We start from the raw sequence: 11,950 nt of genomic DNA, 5'->3' as shown, positions 1-11,950 counted from the left end.
GCTTTTATGTTTGATGTTTTTGAGACCTATTGCTTGTACAGCTCGCTTATGATACTATTAGTGTGTTCTGCCTTCTTGTGGCTAAACCTTTGATATTGATTTATTTATATGTTTTTGTTCATTAGTTTATTGTTTTCTCTATACATATCATGTTCTTTTGTTATCTTCTCGTTTGAGGAACAGAGAAGCCACGATTGTGATAATGACTATACACAGAGCTAGGCTGTAACATGGAAGAGCACTAACTTTGTCTCTTGAGACACATGCAACGACAATAATTTGAAAGTGAAACCAGCGTAGAAGATTACATATTTGCACAAGAGATGGCAAAAAATACAAACTTCTTTTAAGGTTTCGAACAAATGTTAAAGAAAATTGGTTATGAAGACGTTCATATTTGTTATTGGGTCTTGTTCTTTATATGTATTTGGGCCCTAATTTAGTAAGAAATTAAAATTTTCAAGATTCCTTACTTGTTTATGGATTAATTATCAGTTGCTCGAAGTAAGAAACTCCAAGAATAGAATGTAGATGATCAAAAACATGTCCAACTCCCTATTAGTATTACAGTAGTATGGTGTCAAACCTGTACGGATTTGTGTTTTAAACTTGTTTCCAAAATATCTCATACTAATTGGAGTTGGATTTAACTTATATTAAACTATATTGTCTAAGGATTGCTATCCCAAATCAAGTTGTTGATGAAAGAGATGTTAGAGGTTTCCAAGATCTTTATTCTCAGGTTGTTCCAGTGAGTCAGCTTTTCGTGAAATACCCCAACATTGTAGTACATGTCATATCAAAGAACCAATTAGCAAAGACAACATACATGAATCTCCTACTTGGTCTCATCTAGAAATTGAACAACCCTCCACATAGCTTCAACGAGACTATATATGCTCACAGAGAGTTTATAACTTTATTAAGCTAACAAATGTGGGTTTCAAGCTAGATTGGTTGGAGAGAAAGCTTGATTAGTTTCCGTGGAGAGGAAGAAAGCAAATGCTGATTGGTCTCAAGGAACACATCAGGAATCTAAGTTAAACTGAACAAAGAAATGGTCGAATCTGTCTTTTAAAGTCTGGCTCAAGGGTGTTGTCCACTCTTGGAATGAGTGGAAAGTAAGAATGTGATTTGCTTTTCTTCGTAAAGAAAAAATAAACTTTTAGACGTTTTATCTGTGCTTTTATGTTTTCTTATATTAAATGAAGAAGTTCCAGGTATAAAAAGAAGAAGCATATAAGATATTTGTTCGACCAAAAAAAAAAAATGGAAATATTTATACACATGACGAGTTCAGTTAAGTGTTGTTCACATAGTTTGATAGATCTATGATTGTGGGTTTTAGATCTTACAAAATCTTTTGCTATCGTGTTTTTTAATTCTTTTTTGCCGCGATAGTCAAGCTTTGGCTTTTGCTTTTTTGTAAAACCGAACATCATTTATATGATATTTACAGTTTGGCAAAAAAAAAGTTTGATAGATCTGAAATCTATTTAAGGCTGCTTGATTATTCTAATGTCCTCATGCAGTCATTCCCAAATAATCAAATATGCTTTGTATTCCCAATACTTGGGTTTAACAGGATCAGCATAGTGACAACAAAACCTTTCAATTTACGAAAATCCATGTTTTATATGTTTACAAATGAATATCTCTTTGTTCTGTCTGAACTGGAGGATTGCTTGGCTGGATCCTAAAATCAATATTCATAAAGAATAAGGATGTGAAATAGTTTATGCTTTGTAGTAATGTCCACTAGATGAGTTATAGGGTATGGTTCGAATCCCATCAACTATGAATTTATATTGTTGGTTTTCCATTTATCCATCGTTACACGTCTTAAATGGCAAAAAATACTCGGTGTTCTATACGTTTTGGAGAATATTATTCTTGTATCGATTTAGATTATAAAGTTCTTCAGAATTCAGAAATGGTGTAGTTCCAAGTAACTATTGCGTCTAAATGAAGATTAATCCTTCAAAAAAAAAAAAGGAAACGTGAAGAGAAGATGAAGAGCAACGAAGTTGTCTCTCACGAGGTCTATGTTTTTTGGTTCTTGCTTTCTTTTACGTAATTGAGCACATGAGATAAGACGTCTTCCTTCTCTATTCTGCAATACCAAGGCGTTACGGGAAGATATCATAAGCATCAACCGGTTCAGTTAGTGGATTTTATTCTCAATTTTCTACTACCGGTTCAAACCGGATTTTAATTATAGACTACACAGTTACTCACCATCTCACTCTACTATTACTATGCTCACAACCTAATCCTAGACAAATACAAATTACAGTTCATTAAGATATAATCGTTATTAATATTAATATTGACTTGATAAGAAACCCAAAAAAACGATAAAGTTGTTAAACAAGCTCATAGAACCTAAGTCTAGGACCAGAACATGTTATTTAGTCTTGTTCCAAATGCCATTTGATCTTATGATTTCTAGGCTTTGCTCTTGGTAAATTGCCAATTGATTAAGCTAACGATTTCCAGACCCGAACCGTGATTTTGAGACGAAATTATTTTGTTAACTCCTCTAATAGATTATAAAAGTTAAATATATACAATATATTTTGTTTTGTTTACAAAAAAAAAAGAAAGAAAATATTCTAATCAACTTGATACCAAAACCAAAAATGTTCTAGTTTCAAACCGAAGTTACGAACATTAAAGTAAACCGAACCAAGATAAACCATGATTCCACGGAGAGACTTGGTTATTTATACTTTAGATAATCTCCCTATAAATTAAGACAAACGACAAATAACCCGAGAAAGATGTTTGATTTTGATAAAATGGAAGTTCAAATTCTCTTTCTCTATCTCTCACTCTTCATCCTCTCTCTAAACTTTTTCTTTCAAAATGTCAAGCCAAGGCTATCCCGTCTCCTCCAGCCTTCTTTCGAAACTCGAGTCAAGGCTGCCATTTTATCAAGAAAAGAAGTAGCCGAGTTTCTTGAATCTCCCATTGTAGAAGAAGAAGAAAAAGAAGAAGAAGAAGTATATCAAGAAGGTATCGGTACAATCTCCATTTCTACGTTCGATTTTGATCCATACATGACGAGCAAAACCGAATCAGTAAACAAAGCTCTAGACGAAGCCATTCCACTAGGGGAGCCACTCAAAATCCACGAAGCCATGCGTTACGCGATTCTCGCGGCAGGAAAACGCGTTAGGCCTATACTCTGCCTAGCTTCTTGCGAGCTAGTAGGCGGCCAAGAAAACGCAGCTATGCCAGCGGCTTGTGCGGTTGAGATGATCCACACGATGTCTCTAATCAAAGACGACTTGCCTTGCATGGACAATGACGATCTGCGTCGTGGGAGGCCCACAACGCACAAAGTCTACGGTGAAGGAGTCGCCATTCTCTCCGGTGGTGCACTCTTGTCTCTTGCCTTTGAGCACATGACAACGGCTGATATTTCGCCGGAGAGAATGGTTTGGGCGGTTAGGGAGCTGGCTAGGTCTATTGGAACGAGAGGTTTAGTGGCGGGACAAGCGATGGATATAAGCAGTGAAGGTTTGGACTTGAATGAAGTCGGTTTAGAGCATTTGGAGTTTATACATGTTCATAAAACCGCGGTTTTGTTGGAAACTGCTGCGGTTCTTGGAGCCATTATTGGTGGTGGGTCTAATGAAGAGATTGAAAACGTAAGAAAGTTTGCAAGGTGTATTGGATTGTTGTTTCAGGTGGTTGATGATATTTTGGACGAGACCAAGTCGTCGGAGGAATTGGGAAAGACTGCCGGAAAAGATCAGATCGCCGGAAAGCTAACGTATCCGAAGATGTTGGGTTTGGAGAAATCTAAAGAATTTGTTAAGAGATTGACGAGAGATGCACGGCAACATCTTCAAGGGTTTAGTTCGGAAAAGGTTGCTCCTTTAGTAGCTCTTACTAATTTTATTGCCAATAGAAATAAGTAAAAATTGTGGGTTTTTTTAGAACTTTGATTATTTGTTTTTTTTTTGTGTGTTTGTGTCGGGATTATGTATTCATGCTAAACTAGTGTGTTTACTTTTAAGTGTAACAACACTTTCATATTTTTATTATAAAAAAAATTGTAAACGCAAAAACTGAAACGCCAATCCATTTGCCTTTATGTACATGCATTTGATAATAAAAAAGGCCTTTTAACTACTTTTAGAATTTGAACATATTAACATGTAAACAAACACTCAAACAATATTATCTGAAGAAACAAGACTATAATAACAAAGAAATGAGTTATAAACTGATATTCTCTTTAAAAAAAATGTCAAGATTCGAGTGATTCTTGCTGTGTTGATTCCATGATATTCAGATGTCAATTTTCTCAAATTTAACATAAAAGAGTTACCATTAAATGACAATTCAAGATTTTGGAACAAAAAAAAATTACTCAAGTAGCATGTTCTATTTGAATTCAGCTACATTGCATTTGCATTTGTATTTTTCGTTATATCTTTTTGTGAAGTCTATAAATTCAACATTAACAAAAAAAAACATGACAAATGACATGTATGCATAATGCATGTGTGCATGCATGATGCATGAATGCATGTGTGTATGCATGAATATATATGTGTACGCATGAATGTATGTGTGTATATATGCATGTATGGGTTTGCATTCTTTTTTCTTTTTTTTTTTTGCTAAATTGTTCAATGAAAAAGTTTAACTAATGGGTTTGCATTCTTTATGTGATAGGACGAACACATAGAGAAATCAACGGTTTCAAGATACGCCACAATATGCTTTGAAATCGGTTTGATGCAGAAGAAAATAGACACAACATCAAATACTAAAAGTAAATATCAGAAGACTAAGCAGAAGAAAAAGATTAGAAGACATACCGGAAGAAAAAGAGAATCACTAACCGCGCCTTCCCATCTCTAATAAGAACAAAGAAATTCACTCAGATAGTTTAATCAGGTCAAAATACATGAGCAAGCCAACACCTAAAATAGACTTGGAACTTGGAAGATCAAATTCTGACTATATGCATGAAAAGGCTAACTCTTATAAGATTTATTCACTGATCTGAATCATACTTACTTAAAACCGATCAGTTCATTAATCATGCTTACGCAGTTGAGGTATGAATCAGTTAATCAGTTTGTTCTTCAGAAAGTGTCAACATGTACGTAAGTCCATGCGAAGAGCTTCCTAAAGATGTCAGCGCAGAGAGGTCCATGCGAGGAGATTCCTAGTTCACAGCATTGTCATTTATACTGTTGGAGATCAATCCAAGATCCCCCACATCTCAAGTTAGAAAAAGAATGATTAATATGTAAGTCATGTCCAATAGTGATTAGTATAAACTTTTTTAGAAAGGAGTTCAAAACAAATCTGTGTGGAATTTGTTAATTAGACCCAAAGCAGACAATATCATCTTAATGGAGAGTTGGACATTGGTTTGAAAAACCCAACAATTGGTATCAAAACTACGTTCTAGAAAAGGTGGATCTAGACAATTGTTAAGAAGACTTTCGACATAAGAAACAGGTACCCCTAATCGCATGATCACCTTAAAGGTTCTCCCTCCCACAACAAACATTCAGCCTTTTTAAAACTTGACTCCAATATCAATTGTTTTGTCTAACTCTCCATTAATATGATATTGTCCATTTTGAGACTAAGTGGCAAAACCTGCACGAATTTGTTTTAAATTCCTTTCCAAAAGATCTCCTATTAATCACTATTTGATGCAGCAGCATCTCAAGATGTGTCACACACGATGCATTCTGTATAACACACTAAGACACCAACTTAGATAGAATATTTACTTTTCTTTTATCATGGTATTTTAGAGTTTTATGTTTGTCTTCTATTTTTATTAGGGTTTTGCGTGTGTTTAGGTCGGCTGAGACCATACCTATATAAAATTTTGTAATTTTTCTATAATCTTTGGCTTTGATTGAATAAAACTTTGAGAGAGTATTTCTTTGAAATCAATTTTGTCCTGACTTCTTGAGAATAACTCAAGTCTGATTCGTCTCTAAGTTCTTTAATCTCAGGAAGATTATCGTTACTTGGTGTTTATGCTATCCGTTGCTACATTAGTTGGTATCAGAGAAACGATCCTCATCATGCCTAAGAAGATTTATCGAGATACGACTGAAGCCTTTCGTGAAATTCTTGCAGAGTTTTTAAACGAATTGCAAGATATGTTGCAAGAGTCCTTTGAAACTGTTTTTCGTATGTCAAGAGCATCAACAAGCTCCCATGAAACCTCGTCGAGTTAATCGACCCTTCACGGAGGATGATGAAGAAGAAGTCCTCGATGTTAACCAGTTTGCTAGTTTTCGAGAGCATTTGTGGCAGCCTCGACCGCAGGCTGATTTGCTTGTGTCACGAGTTGAACACAATTGTTGGAAATCTGGATCCAAGCTTGATATCCCAGGATTTCACGGTGGTTTACAAAGCATATAAGATGCTTTTCTTGGTCTAGAAAAACATATCACTAGATGTGCTTTGAGGAAGATAATATTCATGGTTACAAAAAGTACTTCGGTGAACACAAGCCTTGTCACGTCACGAAGGCGAATTTGAGGATATTACCAGTGGAAGAAGAGAAAAGAAAAGAAAAGATTTAACGCTATCCACCGGATCATGCTGAAAATTCGAGGACGAATTTTTCGTTAACCGGGGAGACCTGATGCAGCAGCATCTCACGATGTGTCACACACGGTGCATTTTGTGTAACACACTAAGACGCCTAGATAAAATATTTACTTTTCTTTTATCATGGGATTTTAGGGCTTTTATGTTTGTCTTCTTTTTTTTTTATTTGGGTTTTGCGTGTGTTTAGGTCGGCTGAGACCATACCTATATAAGGTTTTGTAATTTTTCTATGATAGTTGGCTTTGATTGAATAAAACTTTGAGAGAGTATCTCTTTGAAATCGATTTCGTCTTGACTTCTAGAGAAGAACTCAAGTTTGATTAGTCTCTAAGTTTTTTAATCTCAAGAAGATTATCGTTACTTAGTGTTTATGCTATCCGTTGCTACATTACTATTGGACATAATCTATATATAATAAACACTTTTTGTCTAAACTTTAGATGTTGGATCTTGAATTGATCCCGACAACGTTACTAAAAAGGAAAAATACAATTCCAGTGTAAAAAATTTATATACTTATATGTGTAGTGATTTGCTGATGTGTCAGCTTCACAGCGAGTTTCAGAGCGTTTTACTTATGTGTCAGTTCTACAATGAGTTTTGGCTGTAAAAGACATTTTAATCATATTTTTTAATTACATGTCATTTTTTACTGGTTCTTAATAATTTAAAATATACTGTTCTAAACTATTATGTTTTAGTACTTCATTTTATTGTCAATCAAACCATTTTTCAAATTTAATAAAATTGATATTTAGTCAAATCTAACAAAAAAGTAAAAATCAATAAATAGAATGTCTAATGAAATAACGGTATTTGTGATGTCTTGATTAGGATTTTCGACTTCAAATATTTTAGTAAAAATATGTATGACTTCTCTCTAATTCTCTCACACCCTACTAAATTATTTAATATTTTTCTTCTTCTTCGAATAAGTTTGTACGATAGTTCAAAAACTACATCTAAAATACACAGAATAGTGATCAAAATCGAATAAATTCGTAGGATACTTCAAAAACTACGTCTAAACTATAAGTGATCAAAATTTGGATACCAATATGTTTTTTTTTTCTTTTCAAAATTGATAAATATATGTTAAAAAAAATTACGTCTAAAATACTATTTAAACTAAATTATTTGAATACCAATATGTTTTTATCTACTCTCTTCTACACTGTTTTCACGATCATATCTTCAAACATTAAAATGCAAATGCATGGAAATCTAACAAACAAATATATTTAACAATAGAGAATAAAAAATAAATATATCCAAACTATTATTAAATTTTAAAACAATCAAATGAAAAACTATAAGAGTCCGCACAAGACGCGGGAAAGTTCACTAATTTTAACTTTGTTATTAATTTTCTAAAACACAAAATATTATTTGAAACCGAAATTAACGAAAACATAAACGAACAACTTACTTATCTTTGCAACTGGGTTGTTCTCAAATCTATTTTGTTACTTAAGTATTTATTGGTTTTGATGTTTATAATTTTCCCGGTTTAGACATCAAATAGAAACACTCCTCGTAATACATTATTTTGGTTTTGGTTATAGATTGGATTTCGAAAATCTTGGCATGAATGATTGTAGAATATCTCAAGTATTTATCATCATTCTTGCTTGTACAAAATCTGAATCATAAAAGTTATCTTATTGCCACAAACCAACCGGTTGGAGATTCCAAACCGAACCAATTACTAAACTAATTCAAATGTGTTGTTGATCGGTTTCATAATATACTCCGAATTCGTTTCAAATTAGCCAACTTTTTGCTCTGTTTATGTCTTTTTATACAAGAAAATGATTAAAATTTCAAAATTATACTTATTGAGCCTTTGTGTTTTTAACTAAGAAACTCCTCCAAATCTCTTGAAAGCACTAAAACCTCAGTATTCAAAACATTTCTAATTACAGTAAATTTTAAGAAATTTTTACAAGTTCTATATCCAATAACACTGATTTTAGAATACTTATGGAAATTCATGTTTGAATAACATATGACTTGTCATTTTAATTCAAATCACTTCAAATATAGCAGTTCAATACGCCCCTCTTTGAGTAATTGTATATATGCTAATATTTGAGAGTTAACTAATCTAGGGATATGTTAACTAATATAAGAATATGTCGGAAAAGAAAAAGAAAAAAAAAATGAATCTTGGAATATGTACTTCCAAACTCAAATAAGATTCAATGGTTTTCATTTGAAGTTAAAAGTTTAGTTAGAGACTTAGAGCCAGACATTGAGGTTAATCAATGAAATAGTAATATATCAATGAAATAGTAATAGCAGATTGATATATTACATCTACAAATTTCCATTGATACATTACTTTTACATTCATGAAGTTATATTACTTTTCTTATCTTCTTCTGTTTGTTTGTTTTTAGTAGTTACTTTTCTACAATTTTCTTATTTTTTAGAAAAATTGCTAGTCTTTTACCATGACTGTCGATAATGTAAGGGACGAGACATTTTATAGGCACAATTAATGGACCCAAAGCTTGAATGGTTGAAATTAAAAAATAGAACCATGCAAAGAAAGCCAGGGAAAAACTAACATAATTGCATATTAATTCTTACAGAAGGAAAGGAAGGTGGGTCGGCAATAAAAGTTTATAATTAGTGGTACGCTTTAAAAAATATGGTAGAAAATGAAGGGAACAAAAAAAAGGAAGCAAATAAAATATAAACTAATGGTGGTTTGTTATGCCTTTTGAGACTAGTCAATTTTATGGCATTTATGCCACAATGGGAAAAACATGAAGGTAAGAACGGCTAATGCTTAACAAATGGCAAATAATCAAGTGTTAAATGGCATCAACTTTTGGACTCTAGAATGATAAACTTAATTCCATGAGATATGAATGTGTTCTTGTCATGTCATGACTGCTCCTATATTTCTTGCTCAAACATTGTGCACAAAACCAAATTTTGATGTAATCTATATGTATTTCATTTTTTTATATATTTTCACTTCTAAGTTCTAACCATGTCATGTATAGAATTTTTCTTGGATATTCACGTTTGTATATTTTTTTTAATTCTAAACATTCTCATGTATGATAAAAAATTCTTTTGGTCCATAACCCCCACAAGTTACATCAATGTAATTATATAGGTAAGTCTGGCTTTTGTTTTTACTTCCTTGTGTTTTATTTCTGCAAACAAATCTGTTTCACCAATAGTTGATGTTCAAAATCTTTTTAATGTTATTTTTCAAAGTACAATAGCTTATATACATGCATCATTTTAATGTTTTGTGGTAGTATATGCTAATTTAGTTCAGCTGCTGCTATGCTCATGTTGAGGAAAAGAAGCAAAAGATATACTAACTAATGATTTTGCCGTTTTCAAAGTATATTTTTCTTGTGTTTTTTTTTTGCCAAGCTAGACATTGCAGCACCATTAGTCACATATCAGAAGCAAAGTATTATTATCTCTCCAAGATGTGGGAGCAAAAAAAGGGGAGGAAAGAAAATAAAGAACATGTTTAGTTTGAGAACAAGATTGAAGAAGAATTGAACGAAAGGACTATTGAGTTTGTTTTTTGGAGTTAGAAATCAAAAGATTGTAGAGCAGAAAAGAGAAACAAAGGGCAAAAGTATATAGTTGAAATGAAATCAAATGTAGAAATGATTGTCAAGGAAGAATTTAATGGAAGATGATCTTAGTATCTTGGTCAATCGACACTTGATTTATTTCAACTATCAAGTGCATAAACCACTATTTGTATGTTCTGCTCCACATTTTTGATTTTGCAAAGTAAACTGTCTCAGTTCGCGCTCTTCCTCTTCTATCTTATTTTTCAGAACACATTCTTTGTTCTCTTTTCTCTTAACATAGATAAGAACATCCCCAACCATGAACCATTCTTTGAGGTTCTTAGAAATATATATATATTTTTTTTTGATTTTTGAACAGTGATGAACCTCATATTTTTTTACACCTCCAACCCTGAACCTCATTAGGAGTTCTTAGGAATAAAATATATTTTTTTTAAAATTATCATTTATAATTTTAATTTATTTGGGAAGTTATTTCAAACAAATTATATTACATAAAATCAAATTTATATAGCATTACATGATTTTAAAAATACAAAATATAAAAATTTGGATAAAAACATACAAAATACAGATGGCCAGAAGTTAAAAAAAACAAATGGCCAATGACATTGTGACAGCTAGCCGAAGAACTCTTAAAGAGATAGGTTTGTTGGGTTCATCCAGAAGAAACAGTCTCATTGGATATATGGGCTTTTTAATTTTAAAAAAAAACTCAAAAATGCAGTTGGACCTGATGAACCTATGATAATACTGGATGGAGGTGTTTTAATAATCTCTTTGAGCTTGTTTCAAATAATAAAGCTGCTTTCTCTTTTCAAATGTATATCAGAAAAGTTTTGCATTTTGTCCCAACCAAAAGATTAGCGTGGGAAATTGAATTTTTATAATGAAGACATCTTTAGAAGTTTAATATCTTCTAGAAGGTAAAAGCTTCGTCCAAATCCCATCACTGATCAGAAAATATCAAGGACAAGTAGAAATCAAATTAAGGTCCATACAGCAGTTCACACACAAAACAACTTTGACATGGAAACAATCTCTACTTGGTTGTTAGAGAATAGAGATGCTTTGATACCATATTAAGGTATTGTTGTATGTAGAAATTAAATGAACGTACAATTTTATATATACAAATGATTAAGCTAAAAGATATTTTAACCAATGAGCCAAATCTATAAACTAATCCGGTATAACCAACAATACACTTTATTAAAGATTTGCTCTAATCTAATCCCATTTTTTTTCTATATCAAACCAAAACTTTCAAGGTATTAGGATGATTAGCCGGTTTACCATCATTAGGATTTAGGATGGAGCTCGACCACTGCTGATAGAAGTTCCGATATTACAGAAAAACAAAATTAGGCGATGTCTGATATTTGAAGAGGGAATCAACAGAAGTTGGATTCGCGAAAGAAAAGAGTTGATCGAAAAGGTTTTTTTTTTTTTATCGTCCCGAGTAAAAATCTAACCTTGGTTAGTATGTGTGTATCTGGTCTAAAACCCTTCAAATAGTCGCTATTGTTGTTTGTATAAATCGAAGTTTCTTTGAGTTTTCTTGAAATCAAAATTCTTGCTTGCAGTTAGTGAATGGGGAAGTAGAATTGAGGTCTGATTTTGAAGTTGATTGGATCAGACAACAAAATAAAGAAAAACAGATTCCTGATTAGCTCTTTTGAAGTGTTCTCCTTTCTTTTTTTCACAGAGAAATCAACAAAACTTAAATGGCGGCGGCGGCGGCGAAACTTCCCGGCGGCGAC

General features: G+C 32.6%; 2 protein-coding genes across 4 annotated transcripts in view; both read left to right on the top strand.

Annotated features, from left to right (window-relative positions):
* Window positions 1–125, top strand: part of LOC18021913 (tetraspanin-8) — a 1,883-nt gene extending 1,758 nt beyond the window's left edge. The window contains 1 exon segment of the mRNA XM_006404805.2: window positions 42–125. Within this exon segment, the coding sequence (XP_006404868.2) occupies window positions 42–125 (84 nt within the window).
* Window positions 1–3,998, top strand: part of LOC18021911 (heterodimeric geranylgeranyl pyrophosphate synthase large subunit 2) — a 10,012-nt gene extending 6,014 nt beyond the window's left edge. Inside the window, exon 2 of one of the 3 annotated variants that reach the window (XM_024158331.1) lies at window positions 3,044–3,998. In XM_024158331.1, coding sequence (XP_024014099.1) covers window positions 3,063–3,929 — 867 coding nt within the window. In that variant the 5' untranslated portion in view covers window positions 3,044–3,062 and the 3' untranslated portion in view covers window positions 3,930–3,998. Of the gene's footprint in view, window positions 1–2,801 lie in introns of those variants that run through there. The other 2 variants (XM_024158330.1, XM_006404803.2) reach the window with 2 other exon arrangements.
* Window positions 3,999–11,950: the final 7,952 nt, after the last annotated feature.

Source organism: Eutrema salsugineum, unplaced genomic scaffold, assembly GCF_000478725.1.
Source record: "Eutrema salsugineum unplaced genomic scaffold, Eutsalg1_0 scaffold_15, whole genome shotgun sequence".
NCBI classification, from domain to species: domain Eukaryota; kingdom Viridiplantae; phylum Streptophyta; class Magnoliopsida; order Brassicales; family Brassicaceae; genus Eutrema; species Eutrema salsugineum.
Note: the sequence above shows the minus strand (reverse complement) of the source record. Positions and strands in the feature narration are given on the sequence as shown.